Source organism: Lissotriton vulgaris, chromosome 1_1 (assembly GCF_964263255.1).
Source record: "Lissotriton vulgaris chromosome 1_1, aLisVul1.2, whole genome shotgun sequence".
NCBI lineage: Eukaryota > Metazoa > Chordata > Amphibia > Caudata > Salamandridae > Lissotriton > Lissotriton vulgaris.
This window is the reverse complement of record NC_141685.1, coordinates 2,083,014,892-2,083,036,636: the sequence shown is the minus strand read 5'-3', so window position 1 is coordinate 2,083,036,636 and position 21,745 is coordinate 2,083,014,892. Positions and strand designations below refer to the sequence as shown.

The window sequence follows — 21,745 nt, the reverse complement described above, 5'->3', positions numbered from 1 at the left end:
AAATTTTTCACAGATTATACTTCAGAAGCATGAGACGGCAATCAATCTGTAAGCGTTTTACACTTACTTTTGACACACGGGGTGAAGGTTTTTTCACGTTTTGAGTTTTTTCACTTTTTCACGTTACGAGTGTTTGCATATTTAAGGCACACGGTTTACTAGATACTAGAACACGATTGAACAATAAAATGACTTGTATATACAATATGACATTGTGATGCTATTTACCTATGCTATTTCCTTGTGTTTACAGAGCTCTCAGATGAAAGGTAACATACCCGGAGTGCATTGGAGCAAAGTTTAAAAAGAGAAGAGAATTCAAATGTATTATAATGAAGTGAAAACAACGACATTAAAATACATCAAGGTCTTCATCAGGGCTGTTTTGGGTTGTTGTAGGACATTTTTTACGATCGTCTTTGTAGCTGAAGAGGGATACTCTTTTCTTGCTTACCTGTCTCCTGTGTTTTTTTAAGGGCGAGAGAGGCCTTGATCTTAGTTATTGAGGTTATTTCAGCTCTTTCTTTTCATTTGCTGTAGGTGTTCTTGAATCTCTCTGGCGTATTATCACTGCAGCCGTGTTCGCACTCTGTTTAGGAATCGAGCATATCGGGCAGGCTCGAAAGCCTGCCCGATATGCTCAAAACAGCCCTGATGAAGCCCTTGATGTAAAAAAGTGTGCTGGTCCCACAGCTGCAAGGTCGAAACGCGTTGGCACAATCTAGTGGTCTAGAAAGATTTATTTAACAAGAAGCTGCTGTTTTGTTTCAGCTGTGGAAGTTGAAACGAGATAAATCCACCTTCATATAAACTGTAAAATCCTTTCAGACCACCTATTTTTTTTTTTAACTCTTTATTCGTGACTGTGACAATTATTACATGTTACATTCAATCAATGTACATTCTATCAGTCTTTTCACTTTTCTTTAACTTTAACTGTCGACGTGTTAACTTTCATATATATCTTTTTTGTCTAGTCTTATATCTCTCCGAATATCATTCCGTTACAACATTTATCATTTGCATTCAAATTACAGTATCGCCTGTATGTTGAACTGTCCCTCAACCCCTTCCCTCCCCCTCCCTGTCTCCCAGCCATTTCCTTGCGTACACTCTATATTCTTGATGTATTGGCTTTAGTCTGTTCAGAGAGTGTTTCAGTCTTTAGGTTTGGTTAACCGGTGTATCTTGCATTTGTATCTGTACGCGCTAGTATTCCACATTCCCTGAGTACGATCACATGGTGTGTCCCTGCAACATTTCTAGGTCTACATCCTCCATCTCTATCAGCATTTGTTCCCATTCTTGCACAATAGGATATTTACGGAGCCCTTTCTCTTCTTCCCTACGCAGTGCCGCCGTTTCCGCTTTGCCCCATTTTACCAAGTCAGAACGCCATATTTCTACATTCGGGGGTCTGGCCGATTTCCACCTTATAGTTATAACCCTGAGTGCCAATAAGAGGGCTAAGTCTAATAATTTCAGTTGTGCTTTACAGGTCTTGGGTCTCTTCCTGTGTCCTATCAGGCAGGGTAGTGCCCCCTCAGGGATCTGCATGGCTGTGACAGTGTGTAGTGTGTTTCTGATCATCACCCAGTAATTGCGTATTCTCGGGCATGTCCATAACATATGGAGGATACCTGCTTCGTCCTCCTGACATCTGGGGCAGTTGTGGGGGGTGGCAGGGAACATCCTGTGGAACCTTTGGGGGGTGAGATATGCCCTGTGTAAGATCATGGCCTGTATGAATTTGAATTTAACATTTCTGGACACTCTCCTGTGGTGACCTAGGATGATCTTCCATTCCCCATCCGTTATGGCCTCCCCTGTGTCCATAGCCCAAGCCTCCGTGAGTGTGGTGAGGGGCAAAGCTGCATGTTCTCTAATGCCCACATAGAGCCATCTTACTAGGTGTCCCCCCATCCTTTCAGACCACCTATGAAGGACCATAAGAAAGAAACCGGTGTAAAGGACTAAGATTTCATGTGGTCTTGACACATCAGACATTAGTAGGACAAACAAAATTTGTAGGGATTTAAATTGTGCTAATACATTTTCCAATTAAGAATAGCACTAAATGTCATCTTTTTTAGGAAGCGATAAAATGAAAGAATAATTTTTATGCATTGTCAATTGTTTGTATGTATTTATGTGTATTGTAGTATTAGTATTGAAATATGAGAGCCCTGTGAAGTATTTGTGCTTTTTGTATTAATGTAAAAGCCCTTTCAGAAAATTGGTAATCGTGGTATGTATAAGGTAAAAGGAATACTTGAATGTGAAAACCATAAACAACAAAAAGAATCAAATAAGTAAAGAGTCAATAAAAGGGACTTCTGTGAAAAATATAGTGTGATCTATGGTGTTAGAGATACCTTGTTTTGTTAAAATTGATTTTTTGATTCTAGCCTCTGTCCCTCTTAAATTAATCATTCCCCTTAATTATTTAATTTCCCCCTTCATCACTTCAGCCTTACCTTTAGCTCATATGCTCCTCGTGTAATCTGCACCGACCCGGTACTCCAATCTCATCTCCTCCCCCCTATTCCTACCTGCAACCCCCTTTTTAGTCCACCTCTCCTCCAACTTTCTGCCCCAGTTAACTTTCCTTATGCTCCCCTTATTCCTCCCTCTCCCCCTCTTCTCTACCCCCTCTTTCCTCGCTATTTACCCCGATTTCTCCACAAACCCATTGCATCTCTCTCCTTCTCCCCACTCCTCCAGCAATGCTGTGCTACCCCCTTTCCCCCCTTGGTAACCCTTTCCATTTCCCTCCCTCTTGCCCAGCAGAACCATTTCATTCTTCAACTTCCCTTTCTTCCAACCCCCCTCACTCTGCCAGATGCCGGTTCCCTCACAACCACCTCTCCTAGCTGACAAGACCTCTCCAACCACCTCCCCTCTTTTCCTTCATAACCTCCTACATTCCTATGACTCCAGACAGTCCTCCTCTCTCCTTCTACCCCACTCCCTTGATCCGCACCCATCTCTCCCTAGATTTGTCATTAATTCCTTTCCTTCTTGCATCATGATAATGCAACTAATGGTAATCTTTCTCCCCCAAGGCGATAGTGCATATGCCCTGCGGTCCTTTGTGCTCACCCCCTACCTCAACCCATCCACCAGGAGTGAAAGGCGTTACAATGTGGCTCACAGATCTACACGCAACGTTGTGGAGCGCACATTTGGACTCCTCAAGAGCAGGTTTCGCTACCTCCACAAGAGTGGAGGGGCACGCCAGTACACTCCAATCCTGTGCTGCAAAATCATTGCGACCTGTGCCATGTTACACAATCTCGCCACCAAGGAAGGCACAGAGGTGGATATTAAGCGTGAGCGGAAAATCAGTTCCGCTCGCGGATTTCGTGGATTTTCGGTAAATCCGCAATCCGCGAACTCTCGCGAATTTACCGAAAATCCGCGAGCGGCGGATTTGGGGGGCAAAACTTCAAGCATGAAGTTGTAACTATTTTAGGATGGCGCCGGCAAGCTGCCAGGGCCATCCTAAAATAGTTACTAAGTTAGCTTCAGTTAGCTTCAACAGGAAGCACTAATAAATAAAATAAAGCAGGTGCTCGAGCACCTGCTTTATTTTATCTATTAGTGCTTCCTGATGAAGCTAATTTAGTAACTATTTTAGGATGGCGCTGGCAGCTTGCCGGCGCCATCCTAAAATAGTTACAGGATGATGGATGGGATGGACAGCTCACTCAAGGGACCCCTGCGCCCTTCGGGGCGATTGCATAGTAACACACACATGGTCGCTGGAAGTAGTTGAAGCTCAAATTCAGTGACTCATTCATCAGCCCAAAAACAATCGTGAGCGACTTCGAGGCTGGGCAGGTGTGCCTTCTCCCCAAATCTACCGTCGAAAATCAGCTGTGATGCTGGATAGAGGCCTTTGCATCCCCCCATTTAAAAAAAGTCTGCAAAATCTGCGAATCTGCAAGTTCGCGGATTTTGCCCATCCCCGAATCCGCAAATCCACAAATTCGCGGATTGTGGATCCACGAAATCCGCCCATGCTTAGTGGAGATCACACATCAAGAGGACATTGATGATGACACAGAACAGACAGAGTCCTATGCTACAGTAGCAGCACCAGCTACAGATGGGAGACTAAGACGGGCAGAGATCACACAGCAATATTTCAGAGTGAGTAATGAGACACAGACAGGCTAAGATTATGATGTACGTAGTTTAATTTTCACTACGCCATTGCAATAATACCACACAATGGTAACACAAAATATCAATGTCCATGACTGGGTGTTCACAGTTAACCCCACCGTGACCTGTCCTTTGGGTGTAGGGCATAGTTAATGTTTCCGTCCACGGATTACAGGGTGGGACTGATGTGGCTGTGTTTCACGGCTTTCGGTGTTGCCTGGCTCTGTGGATTGACGCATGCCGCTCCTGCGTATTTCCGGAACAGGAGTGCTTGCGCCACTCCCGCTGGTGGATTCTTCACTTTCAACCACACATGTGTCACCTCTAGTGGCTGTCTGTTGTTTAAGCATCAGCTACATGACAGAGGTCACTCTGTCCATCCCCATAGATAAATTGGTGCAGCACTGCACAATAGCATCCTGCTTCGTTACTGACCGTCTGCACAGCAGGGAGGTTGCAGATGAAAAGCGGTTTAATGCTTTGGTCTGCTGGCGCACATCCACACGAGCCTTGCGCCTCTCCAAGTGGTCCCTGTCCAATTTGTCTCACAGGACAGTCATGCACTGGGTCATGTCTGTCATGCCATTTGCCAGCGACTACATGCTGTCCGAAATGTTCCCTATGCCCTTGTCAATGTTATCCAGCTTGTTGTTAATGGTGCGCCTGCCTCTGAACACCCATCATTGCCTTTGCCTGCAGGCGCTGAACCTTGACCATGGTGGCCTCCAGACTGCGGAAGACCCCCTGAACGTACTGCCCTTCAGCTCTCTCCTGTGCCCTTCGGCCTCGGACACTGGCCCGCACAGCTCTTGGAGTGGGCTGCTGCTCAGCGTTGGCTGACTCTGGTGGATTGCTTGCCATGTCACCCTCCGCCTCTTCCTCCTCAGATGTTTCTAGAATGCGGGGAGGGGGCACATCAAGCCGCCTTGCCCTTTCCTGCACAGGTGACGTTGTTGTTAGTGTGGGGGACTGTGCTGCTGCTACTGACTCCTGAGTCCCAAACAAAAGAGGAGACTGAGGCTGTGGTGTGGTTGTTTGCTCAGGTGTCTTGGCTGCCTGCTCTGTGTTCTTCCCTCGTTGAACTGTGCTGGGACCAGCTTCTTCTATCCTCTTCTCCCTATCCATTGCTGTGCTGCGCGATGACTCTCCTGTGGACAGACATGGAGATTGTGTCAGTGGAGTAGTTCACCTGTGTGTCTTGATTAAATCACACTACTATCACACATTTGCCTGCTCCTCATTTCCTTCTGCTAGTAGTGTGTTGCATCCCTTTCTGTATGGTATGCTGACTGCATAGCTTTATCTACCTATGACTACGTCTCCCATGATGCATTGCTGGGCATTAGTAAAACCTGTTCTGGAGTGTGATGTAGGCACACAGAGTGGGGAAGGTGAACAGGGAAATGGGTTAATGATTATGTCCATGCATCTTACCTTGTTTCTTTGCAGCTCTGGCGGAGCTGTCAGCGTCCCCAATGCCATGGATGCTTTCCAGCTCTAGGGTGGATTCCACAAGCTCCTCAATGTCAGTGAGTCGTGGTGCTCGGTTTCTGCCTCCCCCTGTTGCTGCAGCTTCTTTTCTGTGGGCAGCTAGTTTCTTTTTGGTGATAATACGAAGGTCATACCACCTTTTTATTTAAATTGTCAATTTCCCGGTGGGTGACCCCGATGGCATTTACCTATGCTTGGATATCAGTCCAGGTTGTGCGCTTGACAGACTCTGCAACATGCAGAGACTGTTTGCCAAAGATTTTGCAGTAGTGTTTCACCACCTCTTCAACCAGCACCTGCAGTTTTGCAGGGCTGAATTTCAGTTTCCTCCTGTGCTCTGCTGCATCCCTCTGTCCATCCTGGGTCTCCATTGTGCTGTCCAGGTAAGCTCAGGGAAGCCTGCTCCTCTGTCTGTCCTCCTGCTCTCCTGACAGTTGAGTTTCTGCACCTGCATGGGTGTGGCCACTCCCAGGTACTGGGGAGGGGTGCTTGATTCTGATTGGTTGATTCCACTGTAGCTTTGTTTTTTAGTGTGGTTGGTGTTTCTGATTGGTTCACAGGCTCACATGTTTGTCAGTTTCAAATTTCCGATTCAGTATTTACCGATTCGGTAATTTCCGATTTGGTAAATTCAGATTCGGTAAAACACATTCATTCCTATGGGCCAGGAGGCCCATTGGAATGAATGGGTTTTACCAAATCGTAATTTACCGATTCGGAAATTACCGAATCGGTAAATACCGATTTCAGATTCTGAGTGATTCCAAATCGGTAAATTTTACCGATTTTTACCTACATAACAATTTCCAATTCTGAAATACCGATTTGGTATGAGTCGGTATTTAAGAATCGGAAAAATCAAATTACCTACATCTGGCCCAAAATGTTTGTGCCTTCCTCATAACTTTGGAATGTTAACCGGTAATCACAGAGGTGGTAAACAATGCTTTGAATATGTGATGTGTAAAATGTATTTACAAACATTGCACTTGGAAAAAGTAGAAACGTTTTGTAAACTTCACAAAATGTATTTTATATGCTATAATTCTTGCAAAAAGGTTTCAGAAGAACAAATATCCAGTGCAACTGTTTTATTTCCAAGAGTATTTTCCCACTAAAAGTAGAAATTGGCAAAAATGTTTTCCATCAAAAATAAGCTTCGCTGAATATTCTCCTCACAAATTATATTTTCCAATTTTCATTACGTTTAAAACATTTTTAAAATCTTTATAACAGAAAGAAAAACTTAATGACATTGACGCTGCTAAGTCTGTACATATACCTTAGAAAGGGATGGGGTCAGGTGTAAACACTGGGCCACTTTGCATGCTACTGTAGCTGGCTTTGTTTAATAAAATCCACACAGATCACATTTGCTCTAGAGAGAGCAGATCCAATAGAGAGTTAAGCAATTGCAAAGTCAATTTCAGACACACCAAAAAACAAATTGGCCTGTTGGGACATTAAAATGGCATTATACTTGTGCCTGTTTGCCAAGTTGTAACTCTACCACGATGTACAGGCATAGAGAATAACATAACAAATCTTGATTGTAATAATTTTACTCTGTACATCAAGGTAACTCTCTATTTAAGGTACCAATAGAACACACAATGAAAAATTACTGTGATAACAATGCAGTGCACCAAGATGGCTCTTTATCAAGATATTCTAGATGAATATATAATGCACATTGGCTAAAATATTCAATGCTTTCTGGTTTGGTGGAGCTCCTTCACTGGAAGTGTGATAGTTGAAATAAATTCCAGGAAAGAGCAGTACATAGAGATATCGAATTTTATTAAAAGTTACTTGCATATGCAAAATGTAAAAACATTCATGTTATGCTTGAGCACCTTCACAATGAACTTTGAAGACATTGCACAAATCACCACAAACAAAGCTGAGACATTGGTTGTTTCATCGGAAGAAGCAGCAGGAATATATGATTTGATTAAAAAAGCTAAGACATTTAGTCCACTGGTCAATACGGTCACACAACTCTTGAAACAACTTGAATATGTCAGCAGAAAGGAAATAAATCAGCGATTACACGCTACAACACTGATCCATTATTATAAAAATAAGCCAATTCCAAGAGGCCTAAGAATAGCATTAAAACCTATGGTATGAAGGAATAATAAAGGTTTTGTCAAAAAATTGTACCAAATATTTAAAAAGTGCTCCTTGGACCTCATTTTATTAATCGTGGAGGAATTATTGAACATTTTGAAGAATCTGGAAGAGGAACCGTCTAATATTTAAGCAGAATTAGATAAACACTTGGACCTAAAAGACACACTGGATGACATCAATAAAAAGTTAGAGAAATACGCCAAAGAAATCCATGAGAGAAAGATCAATAAGTAATGTAGAGATACTATAGATCAGTGGTTCCCAAACTTTTTTGACCCGTGGCTCCCTTGACCTAATTGGCAGTTGGCCGTGGCTCCCCACCATTTTTATACCCGCGCACCGGGGTGCCGCGGCGCACCCTTTGGGAATCACTGGTCTGCATGAAGAATCAAGCCTAGACGTGATGAAGGATTCAGAGAGTAGCCATCACTATCATAAAACTTTATTTGTAATCACAAAGATCTTCTAAAGTACATCTCAATGCATACAACACCATCATAGAGTAGTATAAAGCACACCGACTAAAAGTAACCAGGCTAGAGAAAGGCTCAAGGAGCTCCGTGGCATTACAAGAAGTTTATGTGGGGTGGTCTCTGATCATGGGCATCCGCAGAAATGTTTCCAGGGGGGCGGGGGGCACATTTTTAACTTCATCACCAACCCCCTTGCACCCTTCTCCCCTCTGCCTTACACCCTTCTCCCCCTCCCCCTTGCACCCTTCTCCCCTCCCCTTTGTACCCTACTCCACCACCGCCTCGCACCCATTTCTACCTTGCACCATTCTCCCCTCTGCCTTGCACCATTCTCCCCACTGCCTTACACCATTCTCCCCTCTGCCTTGCACCATTCTCCCCTCTGCCTTGCACCATTCTCCCCTCTGCCTTGCATCATTCTCCCCTCTGCCTTGCACCCTTCTCCCCTCTGCCTTGCACCCTTCTCCCCTCTGCCTTGCACCCTTCTCCCCTCTGCCTTGCACCCCTCTCCCCTCCACCTTGCACCCTTCTCCACTCGCCCTTGCACCCTTCTCCCCTCTGCCTTGCACCCTTCTCCCCTCTGCCTTGCACCCTTCTACCCTCTGACTTGCACCCTTCTCCTCTCTGCCTTGCACCATTCTCCCCTCTGCCTTGCACCCTTCTCCCCTCTGCCTTGCACCCGTCTCCCCTCCTCCTTGCACCCTTCTACCCTCTGCCTTGCACCATTCTCCCCTCTGCCTTGCACCCTTCTCCCCTCTGCCTTGCACCCTTCTCCCCTCTGCCTTGCACCCTTCTCCCCTCTGCCTTGCACCCTTCTCCCCTCTACCTTGCACCCTTCTACCCTCTGACTTGCACCCTTCTCTCCTCTGCCTTGCATCATTCTCCCCTCTGCCTTGCACCCTTCTCCCCTCTGCCTTGCACCCTTCTACCCTCTGCCTTGCACCCTTCTACCCTCTGCCTTGCACCCTCCTCCTCTCTGCCTTGCACCATTCTCCCCACTGCCTAGCACCCTTCTCCTCTCTGCCTTGCACCCTTCTCCCCTCTGCCTTGCACCCTTCTCCCCTCTACCGTGCACCCTTCTCCCCTCCGCCTTGCAACCTTCTCTACCCTGCACCCTTCTCCTCTGTGCCTTGCACCCTTCTCCCCTCTGCCTTGCACCCTTCTCCCCTCCGCCTTGCACCCTTCTCCCCCTCCCCATTGTAACGCAACTGGTGCTAATGTAAAGCGCTCTGATGCCTTCGGGTGGAGTTTGCGCTATATAAAGCTGCAAAAAAATACTTGGTAGGGGGCCTTGTGCTGCTTTTAGGGAGCATTGAATCAGATGATGTAGTAAAATTACAAAGAGCAAGGCGCAAGAGGCTTTTCACATCACCATAAATTCATAAACCGCCTCTGAAGATGTATAACCAGTAGGTGCTTTATACAGCGTTATATATGAAGCTGTGTGTGGTCCGCAGTGCGCATTGTGCCTACATGAAACAGTGGAGACTGGGAGGAATTTATGAGGCCAGGATTGAGGTCCTCGCCTAGGACCATATATGTAGGACGACGAGTCCGCACAAGGGCGTCACAGGAGGACGTCCTCGAGGGAGCAGAGCACGAACACGAAACTTAAAGACAACACACCACACTCTCCAACATGCAGCAGTCACGAGGGATGACCCCTCAAAGAGGAGTGAGGCAAAGACAGAAGCTGGCAGAGTGCAGCTGCATCAGGGCATAAGGCGCCCACCCAACGCTCTCCACCAGGCCATTGACCCCGCACCCACCCACCCAACGATCTGCACCAGGCCTCTGACCCTGTACCCACCCAACGCTCTCACCAGGCCCCTAACCCTGCACCCATCCACCCAATGCTCTCCACTAGGACCCTGACCCTGCACCCACCCAATGCTCTCACCAGGCCCCTGACAACGCACCCAACCACCCAATGCTCTCCACCAGGCCTCTGACCCTTTACCCACCCAACGCTCTCCACCAGGACCCTGAACCTGCACCCACCCACCCAACACTCTCCACCAGGCATCTCACCCTGCACCCACCCAACCAACGCTCTCCATCAGGCCCCTGACCTTGCACCCACCCACCCAACGCTCTTCACCAGGCCCCTGACCATGCACCCACCCAACGCTCTCCACCAGGCCCCTGACACTGCCTGCTTCTGCGGGGGATTAAGGTGATCCTATGGACTCCCCAGACATCCCCTTGCGGGCGGGTGCAGTCACTAACTGTACCCGCTTGCAAGAGGATCTCTAATCCCCCTTCAAAGTGCAGGCTTGTTGTCGTCTGCATAGTGACGCACAGAGCAGAATCAAAGCAGCGACTCCATATTTCACTTGAATGTACTGCCCCCAGGGTAGCACAAGTTTGTGGCTGCCGTGGGGGCAGCGCATTCTATGTAATAGGGTGAACTTTCTCGGTTTGCACCAGGCGCACCTGTTTTGAGGTGCGCCAGGTGCCAACCGGGGAAGTGCGCCCCAGGTATTGATGATTGTTCCACTTTCTAAAAAACTCAGGAAAATGGCATTATAAACCTGGTGCACACTATCGGAGACTACTCCGGCATCTTGGAAGATAGCCACCAGTCATTTTCAAAGCTTATTCAAATGCCATCTGTTTGTTTGCCTCCAATTCTGAGCTTCTATGGGTGGGAATACACAGCGTCTTGAGGTGGTTTACAGCGTAAGTTTGCTTCTTGGAAATGTATTCACTTACAGGCCAGGTACTGCACATACATACTGATGGGCTTTGTAGAATCGGCACATGATTCTTCATTGCCTCATCGCTTCATCCCCCTGAGCTGGACAGCGATGGGCATAGGCCTTTTTCTTCATCAGACCCAGCACAAGGTTGTGTGTCCTCTACATCTGACCAGCCATCCGTGGTCAGTTTGTTCTTGTCTATCGCAATGATGGCGCCTAAAGCTAGTGTGGACGGGAACTGTAGGAATTGCTGCACCACCACTTCATCGGACTTTGAACTATCACTGAATGTGGTCAATTTGTTGAGTAACTGGTATCTTGCTGCACAAGCCATGCCGCGTCGTACACATGCCTTTTTTGCTTCAGTCACAGCTTGAGATTCAAACACAGGTAGCTGATAAAGACTCCGGATTTTTGATCAAGGTTACATTGGAAGACCTGTGAACTGGACTTGTTGATTGTGTGTCATCCAGGCCGTACACGGAGGCGACATGCAGATTGCAGCAGCACGGGATAGGAAGTGCATCTGGACTTTTCTTTTTACCACCCCTGTCTGTTGTGCTGCATTGCTGCCTTTCATGTAAAGTTTCCTCATCCATACTCTATTGTGCGTGTGTATGGGGTAGAGCAGTGTCAATTCACCACGAAGGAAGCAGATTGCCCACCCGCCACTGTTTTAGTGTTTATTTATAGTTTTTCATCTTGTAGTGTCCCCCCCCCTTTACACCCTCTTCTTTTCTACTAAGGGCCTTTGCCTTCTGTTCCCACCATGTGTGTACTTTGCCCCACGTGTTTGCACCAGAAACGATTTTTGCACCCCACCATGTTACCTTCTCCCATGGGTTGTGTGCCCTTGCCAGTTAGGATGACCACCTGACTCCAAGTCATTATTCGCACACCATCCAGCTCTGATTTTGTAAACAATCACCAGATAAGAGCGAGAAAAAAACACCGGGAGATGCGTGCCCTGGGGCAATGTCTGGCATGTGTGAAAATTAAAGGCTTTCTCCATCAAGCACTCATTGAGATGCAGAGTGCGAGGATCAAGTGACCTGGCACAAAGGAGGGGGAGGAATTACGACCCACATCCTGCGCCGCGGCGCCCCTGGCTTCTAATCACGGCGCACCGGGGCGCCGCTGCGCACACTTTGGGAACCACGGCTATAGATTATAAACTTGAGGAGGTTTATACCTGGGCAGAGGTCTACAGTCAAAGAAAATGGCAACAGATAACACAAACACGCCTAACCCAAGAAAGTATGGTTTCGGTTTCCGAGGTTGCACAAAACAGACCACCAATAAATGCGTGAGTAAGCACGTCTATACAAGCCACGAGTGCACAAGCACCACAAGGAACAAAGGTGGCTTTTTGTCCACAAGCCCAGCAGCCAACAAAGCACCAAATACAGAAACACCTGCAGGGGCAAAAGAAACAGACCCAGAGTCAGTGAAGAGATCTCTGAGGAGTGCAACAAAAGTGACTTAGTCATCAACATATCTAAGATTGATTTGACACAAGATCAAGTACAGGTATTAAACAAAGGAACATCGTTTGTTCCCACATACAGCTGTAACATAGCTGAAACAGAAATCGCCATTTTCAAATTCCTACGCACCTTGAGACTCAAATATTTTTTTAGTGTTTTGCCTACTACCACAGAGCAAATGTCAAGTCAAGAATACGTGGAATTGAAAAAAAAGAGTACTTTCTGTGCACCATCTTCGCACAAAACAATAGATATTTTTGAACGTTTGGTTAAGACAGATTGCAACAAAATTAAGTTTGGCAAACCCAAAAGAATTACTTTCACTAAAAAGGAATGGAACATTTTTCAAGACATGGCCAGAAATCCTGATCACACTTTTCAAAAGGCAGACAAAGGCGGCGCATTAGTCGTCATGAATACTGAATTCTACCTGAACAGAGGGCCAATCATGTTCAAGATCAAGGTGTTTATATGAAGCTTGAGAAAGATCCAACCATAGAATTTCAAACGATCCACAGACAAATCCTCAATAAAGCTTTAGAGATTGGTTGGATCAACCACAAAATGTATCGTTTTTTAAACAGTGAACATCCAAGACGTCCTCAATTTTATATGTTACCTAAAGTTCATAAAAGTTTAGTATCACCACATGTTAGACCCTAGTGTCAGCATGTGGATTCATCTCAGAACCGTTAGGTCGATACTTGGACTATATTTTTCAGCCAATGGTACAGAACTGGATTACCTACATCAAAGATACCACTTCTTTTTAAAAATGTTTTGGAAACACTACCGAAAGAAGGAATGACAGATTGGTGGTTATGCACCATCTATGTAACCTCTTTATACACCTCAATCCCTCACAATGAGGGACTTGAAGCTTTTGAATGGTTTTTACTTAAGAATGAATGTTCATGAGCCAATAAGATTTTCCTTTTGGAATTTATGCATTTTGCATTGTTTCACAGCTATTTTCAATGGGACGGCAACTTCTATGCCCAATGTACTGGTACGTCTATGGACTTTGCGGTAGCCCCAGCCTACGCAAACATGTTTATGTCCAAATTTGAGTACAATAATATTCTTAAGGAAGCAACATGGAGCAACAATCTGGTGTTGTTTAAAAGATACATAGACAATATCTTCATAATTTGGAAAGGAGAAGAAAAAGAACTCACCGAAAACATTCATATTTTTAATGAGCACCTTAATCACATAACATTCACCCATACAATCAACACAAAAAGCATCGCTTTCTGGATGTCCTGGTACAAATTGAAGGTAACAAAATTAAAACCAATGTGCACACAAAACCCACGGATCGGAACAACTGTCTCCATTTTAAAAGTTTTCACCAGCAGTCATTGAAGAGACATCTGCCGTTTTTGCAGTTTTTGAGATTCAAAAGAATCACAAATACAGAAGAGGAAGCCATGCAAACCAAAAAATACCAATGCTGATAGGTTCACACAGAGAGGATATCCCACAGCACTAATAAGTGAATCGATTTATAAAGTACCACATATTGAAAGATCACCTCTGCTTACAAAGAAAATTAAAGCTGATGAAAATTTCAACATATGCATCTTGAAGCATTCAACTGAAGCAAATAAAATAAAAAATATCATCAAGAAACACTGGCATCTGATTGAGAACAAAATATACCTAAGATGTATCACCAAACATAAAATGATTTTTGTGTTTCAACGTTCAAGGAATTTAAAGGAACTGTTATCTGAGAAAGCCATCAAAGAACCACCCACTAAATTCAAAGGTATGCAAATTTGCAGAAATTGCACGCACTGCAATAATGTCATTAAAGGCAAAGAATTGATACATCCTTCAAAAGGCTTCAAAATTGACCTAAAACACACTAGTACCTGTGATTCTAAAAATGTGGTATATGCTATTAAGTGCCCTTGCGGCAAAATGTATGTTGGTATCACTGAAAGGAAAATCAAAATACGAATAACGGAACATAAAAGTAACATAAGGCTGAAGAATGAAAAATCAACGGTGGTCATGCATTGGTTAGAAACAGGACATAATGTGTCCCAATTGATATTCACCATATTGGAATCTTTGAAGATCTGCCCAGGCATCTATCCACATAAACAGCTGCTGAGATCGGAATTTTTATGGATTAAAAAAATGAACACTTTACAACTATTCAGGTTGAACAACTGTATTGAACTATCATGTTTTCTTTGAATTATGTTTTTGATTTTTGACGTTCAGGCCCTTCAATCATTTTTTAATGTTTATGTATATATGATGTTAATATTGTCATCTCATGCATGACGAGCATAGATCTGATGTTAGACTCATTTTAATTCAGTCTTGAGTATCCATTAGGTGTGCATATCGACTTGATGTAATATACGCAGGCAGAGCACCTTAGGAACATAATGCGTTTTTTTTCCACTGTCCTTATTTTTCACTGTTGTTACTTTAATCCACTAGTTCAGCATTATTACAACGGGCCCCTTTAAATTTCAGCGCGCCAGGTAGACACGTGACTTAGTCACGGTGCTTATCACGTGTAACGTACACAGGAAGAATGTTTGAACTCTGCTAAGCAGGCGGTTTCAGCTCACGGATCGTGAAAAGATAAAAATTTTTAATCTCAAGTAAGTTCATGCGGTTTCTCCGCTGGCAATGCATAGTCAATCTTTAGTACACAACCGCTGCGGTAGAGAGTTTTTCTCTGAACCACGTGGATAACGATGGGGAAATACTTGAGGCTTTATATGTTTGTTTCAACGAATTACAAAAGGGTGTGTTTGTATGAACTATTAAGTCCTTTGGTTAACGGGCATAATGAGAGTGGAGTATCGAGCGCGTGTTTACTGTGCTGAACATTGACTCACGAGACAGTAACATGCACACGTACAGTTGGAACAGTTAGCTTCTGTAGATTTCACGAGCGTTTTCTTAACAGAAACCCTATAACGTTCTTTTTATTCGCTTTGGGTTCAATGCAAATAATGATTCAGATGCTTGTACTATTTTGCCGCAGGCTAACCTTCGTCATTTTAAATAGGAAATCAGATAGGCAGTATTGTTATTACTGTGATTGAACAGGGCGACCTAGTGGGATTGTTTATGTGGTATAGCCATATAGAGGAGACATTAACTGTGTATGCTTGTTAGTTGATCAGCCTTGAACGTTTAATGCGTAACATATGTATTTATGTATTTAGACAATTTTGGTTTATTAGCTTCTTGTTTATCATTGCTATAGACCCCTGAAGGAGGGTCCATGGAGTGACCCAAAATGCATTGGGTGATTGAATTTATGGATTGAAAATTTCATTTGATGTCCACAGAATGTTGAGTGGATTGGAGTAGATTTGAACAATTGAATAACTTCCTAAAATAAAGAAGATTTGACTAATTGACAAGATGGTTTATGATTGTTTTTGAAGTCAACGTCACTTGAAGTATTGATAAGGAACTCTTTCTGTTCCCTGTAACAAGTGCGCACATTGTTCAGGGAAGGATTTTCCTAACCAGACCATCATTTACTTATGATTTAGGGCACTCTGACAAAGTGCAATGGATGGAGCAGCACTAAATGAACTTGGATTAGTCTTGTTGATTATTACACAAGAAAGTGTGCACAGAGAACCATTCAAAAATTTACTTTCTGCATTAGAACATGAGTGTGGTTCTTTTACTTCATATGTGACAGACACCCTAGAATATGTTACTTAAGGAACAGGTAATGGAATTGCGAGCAAAACACATGCATTTAAAAAAAACTTTTGTTCAAGTTTAATTGCAGTAATACTTTGGATCACTGGACAAGCACAGGCTTCCATAGCAGCCATTTGCAGAAAAGAATACTTTCAGATAAAGGCTTCATGGGTGAAAGGTTAGCAGTAGAGTATCACTTACCTAAAGTGGGGTCATATTCCCAGATAAATCGCTTTGTCAGAAATCTTACAGCAAGAGCTAAGGATAAAACAAAATATTGAATTTAAATACATGCCCAGCTACATATGTGACAGCCGAAAATATTGATCAACATTTTATACAAATACTAAAAAGGTAGGAACATCTATTGCAAAATGTAATGTTTAGTATAAAGTTTTGTCATGTTGAGAGTACCTTAGTTGCCTTTTATGTAGTAAGTCAACAAGCGTTTACACTAGCTTAGTTTCACCATTACTGACAGATTGAGCCTGTAGAAATCCATCATTTCTGCTTAGTCACCCCAGTTTAGTCTCTCTTCACTGGTCCCAAATTTCCAGGTTTTAGAACTCTATGTACCTTACTCTGTTAACCTGGAGTAAAGTGCCTGCACACCCTTATTAAACACTAGCAGCCCGTCCCGACGTTGTCCGGGTATGAATTGCTGCCGGCCAGTAGTATATTGTTTTGTAGGATTTCGTTTTGATAGCATTTCTTATCTGTGACAGGCCAGTGAAACGCTCCAATTCACAGTGCACTGCTGATGCACTTAAGAGTGCGCGTTCAGTAGTGTGTGAACTCAAGTTTCCCTACTTTATTTTTCCTTGCAATATTATATAGCGCGAACTCTACAACATGGCATAAGCACAATATACATTACAGAAGAACACAATCATTTGTAGTAGGCACAGGGAGTCAAAGCGATTTGCCTGGAATCACATGATGTTGAGCTGATGCCGAGATTCGAACGTAGCTCCCCAGCTATAAAGTTCGCAATTCTAGAACTTGTGGCGGGAGGTGTGTCTAAAAGTGTATGTCGGTGCTGGCCATCAATAAAAAAGACCTGTGCATTTTTCAAATGGGTGCTGCTGAAAAAATATGAGTATGTTGCTAGAGATGTGGGCCGCCGTGCCACCAATGTACTTACCGGGGGAGGTTAAACACCCATTATTCCGCAACTTTCTTTCCGCATACCATCACTCCGCATACTTTCATTACGAAAGTACCATAACTCCGCAATACCATTATAACGCATGGCATTACATTTTATATGCTTTTACCACACATACATTTACAACGAAATTAGTTGTAAATGCATGAATGGTAAAAACATGTTTTTTAATGTTTGGATAAGGTAAGTATGGGTATAGGGGTATATGTTTTGGGGTGCAGGGTGTATGTTTTGGGTTATTTGGATATTTTAAGGGTTCAGATATAGTTTTGGGTTATGGGGTACAGTGGTAGTTTTAGGGTTTAGGTATGGGTTTATGGGTACAGGGGTATTTTTAGGGTCCAGGGCAAGGTTTGGGGTACAGAGGTATTTTCAGGGTTGAGGGGTAGGTTTGGGTTTTGGGGTTCAGGGTTATTTTTAGGGTTCAGGGCTAGGTTTGGGTTTTGGGGTACAGGGGTATTTTTAGGGTTCAGGGGTAGGTTTGGGTTTCGGGGTGCAGGGGTATTTTAAGGGTTCAGGGCTAGGTTTAGGTTTTGGGGTACAGGGGTATTTTAGGGTTCAAGTGTAGGTTTGGGTTTGGGGGTACAGTGGTATGTTTAGGGTTCAGGGCTAGGTTTGGTTTTGGGGTACAGGGGTATTTTTAGGGTTCAGGGGTACGTTTGAGTTTTGAGGTACAGGGGTATTTATAGGGTTCAGGGCTAGGTTTGGGTTTTGGGGTACAGGGGTATTTTTAGGGTTTAGGGATAGGTTTGGGTTTTGGGGTACAGGGTATATTTATAGGGTTAAGATAGCTTAGTGCTTAGGGTGTTGGGGTATTTTAAGGAGTAAGGGTGGGTTATGATTACGGGGTGCAGGGGAATTTAAAGGGAGCAGGGTGGGATTAGCACACAATATGAGACATGGCATGAAGGGCGGAACGTACCACATGCCCCCAGCGTTTGTCACACCCCCAGCACACGCCCACAGCACAATGCAGACACGCCCACAAGGGACTACTTTGCTGGCACGGTTCTTTTACCTTTTAACCCCTTCCACACTCATGACGAGCTGGGCTCGTCATGGTGTAGCCTCCTCGCACACTGATGACGAGCCCAGCTCGTCATAAAATGCTGTAAATCTGAAAAGTTCAGCACCGGGGGGGAATTGGTGCAGCGGCGATGTGGTTAAATGTATATGGTGGGCGTCTGCATAGCCTATGTCCTTCTGCTGCAACTGCCCTTTCCAACGCTGTATTGGGTGTTGTGATTGGTGCTGTGGTTCCTGAGATTACCCGCCTCAAAGGTTTGGGCTCTCTCTTTATAATATTAGTATGGATGGTTAAATTGGATTATTCCTGATTAGCACATTTAACTATCCTGTAGGGCCCTGGAAGATGGTGCTTCCAATGCCTGGACGTTAGATGCCACATGGACTGCACCACCTATCTTGCCATCCACTACAGAGGCAGTGCAAACCTAGCTTCAGGCCTACTCTGTCTAGACTAACTGCTGTAGTTCAAAACCTGCAGTGCAGCCTGTAGACATCAACCTTTTCACACGTAAAGACCTCCCTTTTAAATAATAATTAGTCACCCCAAAGTAGGCCTTGTAGCTCACAAGGAACGATGGATGGTATTTACAAGTGGGACATGTAGAAAATTTTAATTAACATATCGCTAGAGTGACAAGGTTAAAAAAGCTATTTTCAGTGTGGTAAGCCAACCTATATTACAGAGTACAGATTAAAAATACTATTACTATATCACAAGAATGGAACCAGCTACAAAAATAATGAAACCACTATTTTTAATAGTTTAGTTAACAAAACTCAATTAAGTGGTGAAGTTGAATTTATAAAAATATCATGAAAAGTAAGCTTTAAAAAGTTACCTTTTCCCTTGCCTGTCGGCCCTGGAAGCTAATTAGCATTAGCTCTAAAGCAGTACCCCAGAAAGGGTTAACCTTGATGAGGTGTGAAATCTGCTCCCAGAGCAGAATTAATTCCTTGGGTGTGGAAATGTGTTTTATTCCCATGGCAGAAAAACTGTTGGGGTAGGCACAGGAACTTAATTTACTTCACATGGGCCTGTTTTGTCATAGCAAATGTTAGGTGATACCTAGGTATGCCCCAGACTATGTGGCTGGGTCCAAACTGGTGTGGCGTAGTGGGCAAAGCTTAAATTCCGTGGCATAGTGAGCAAAGGGACCCACATCTGGGCATACACATTCCACTTAGGGCAAAAAGTGTTATATCAAACAAATGATGAAGGGAATGCTGACAATACAAACATTCTCCCCCAGTCAAAAGATTTGGATTAAATCCAGCGTTCTTTTTCCCACTTTGCTACCCAAGTTGCGAATCAGTCTTGACCCTGTGCCTCATGGGAACAGTCCAGACCGATCAGCCAAGCCAGGTCGTCCCTGGAGAGGAAACTAGCTTCCTGGGAACGGTTTCAGGATATGTCACCCTTCATCAGCCAGGCTAACTTGAATCCAGTGGCACAGTGAGCAAGGGACCCACGACTGGGCATACCCATCTCATTTAAGGCGAAAAGTGTTACAGCGAACAAATGATGGAGAGAATGATGACATTCTGTTCTCTGAACTTTTTTTTGTTAATGTAAACATTTTATATTCAACAGAGCGTTTTCAACATAAGTGGACACATTTTAAAGAAATCAATTTCACACAATACTTGCAAAAAAGGTAAAGCAGTATTAACTAGCATTTAATTAAATGACTATACATGTAATTACATGACTATAAATGTAAAACAGCATGGGAAAAATAGCAAGTTCATATTTATATTTAAACTTACCACTCCTGATAGTGATAAAAAGGCTCTGTCGAGGCCTGGAAACATCAGTATGAGTTACTGTGTTTCCTGTGAGCATGGGCCAAATTTGCGAATTCGCGTTCTGCGGATTCGCAGATCTCCCCGCGAAATCGCAAAAAATTATGCGAATTCGCGAATTTTTCAGCGAAATCGCAGATTATTTTGCGATTTGCCCTGGAGTACTTTCTACTGGCTAATCCAGTAAGTGCTCCCTCATTGGGTAAATGTATAGTGCTTTTACTACACTGCAGCTGCGTTAAGGGCCAGAAGATATTTCTCCAGTGACCATGTGTGCCTGTTACACATGCACAGGCACACATGGTCACTGGAGACACATCTTCTGGCCCTTTACGCAGCTACAGTGTAGTAAAAGCACTATGGGACAGATTTACAAGCCGCTTGCGCCTCTTCCACTTTTGTGACGCAGCGGCGGCACAAAAGATACGCCATGGTGCTGGCTATTAACAATGTGACGCATCTGAGAGATGCGTCACGTTGTAAAGCCCTGCGCCATCAGGAGGTGTTCCGGCGCAGGGAAGGGCGTTCCTGCGCAGGAATGCCTCCTAAAAGTGGCTGAGTGAAATCTACAAGATTTCACTCAGTCACTTTTAGGCCAATGCTGCGTCAAAACCCTGCGCCTGCTTGAAGCAGATGCAAGGCTTGACGCATCATTGGGGAGATAGGGCCCCCCAGAGCATTGCTGGAGCTGCGTCGCGCTTACGATGCAGCTCCAGCAATGTGCTGCTTTTACGGCACAGATGCGTGACGCATCTGTGCTGTTTTTGCCACATGGTGCGCATCATTGTAAATGCGGCGGACCGTGGGTGGCAGAGCTGCGGCGCACAATAACTGTCGCATCCCTGGGGATGCGCCAGTTATTGTAAATCTACCCCTATACATTTAGCCAACGAGGGAGTACTTACTGATTAGACAGTAGAAAGTACTCCAGTTGAGTAGAGGTATTGCACAAAATGGTGGCATATTCGTGGACAAACACGCAGGGCGGGATTCATTCTGCCCCCTGTTAGACTCGTTTTTTGTACCCTCTGATACTCGTTTTTCCCTTGTTTTTCTTCCCTTCTGCCCCCTGTTAGACTCGTTTTTCCCTTGTTTTTCTGCCCTTCTGCCCCCTGTTAGACTCGTTTTTTGTGCCCTTCTGCCCTCTGTTAGACTCATTTTTCCCTTGTTTTTCTGCCCTTCTCCCCTCTGTAAGAATCGTTTTTTGTGCCATTCTGCCCTCTGTTAGTCCCTTGTTTTTCTGCCCTTCTGCCCTCTGTTATACTCGTTTTTGTGCCCTTCTGCCCTCTGTTAGACTTGTTTTTCCCTTGTTTTTCTGCCCTTCTGTCCTTTGCTAGACTGCTTTTTGTGCCTTTCTGCCCTCTGCATCATTACATCATCACTCAGCGCTACCCCAGCATCACTCAGCACCACCACATTATCACTCAGCGCCACCACTTTATCACTCAGCACCACCACAGCATCACTCAGCACCACCACAGCATCACTCAGCACCACCACAGCATCACTCAGCACCACCACAGCATCACTCAGCACCACCACAGCATCACTCAGCATCACCACAGCACCACTCAGCACCACTATAGC

General features: G+C 44.4%; 1 protein-coding gene across 1 annotated transcript in view; it reads right to left on the bottom strand.

Moving 5' to 3' along the window:
- The window catches only part of RERG (RAS like estrogen regulated growth inhibitor), a 612,141-nt gene that overhangs the window by 166,134 nt on the left and 424,262 nt on the right, over positions 1-21,745 (bottom strand). Inside the window, exon 3 of the mRNA XM_086938969.1 lies at positions 16,360-16,416. Within this exon, the coding sequence (XP_086795095.1) occupies positions 16,360-16,416 (57 nt within the window). The remainder of the gene's footprint in view (positions 1-16,359; positions 16,417-21,745) is intronic.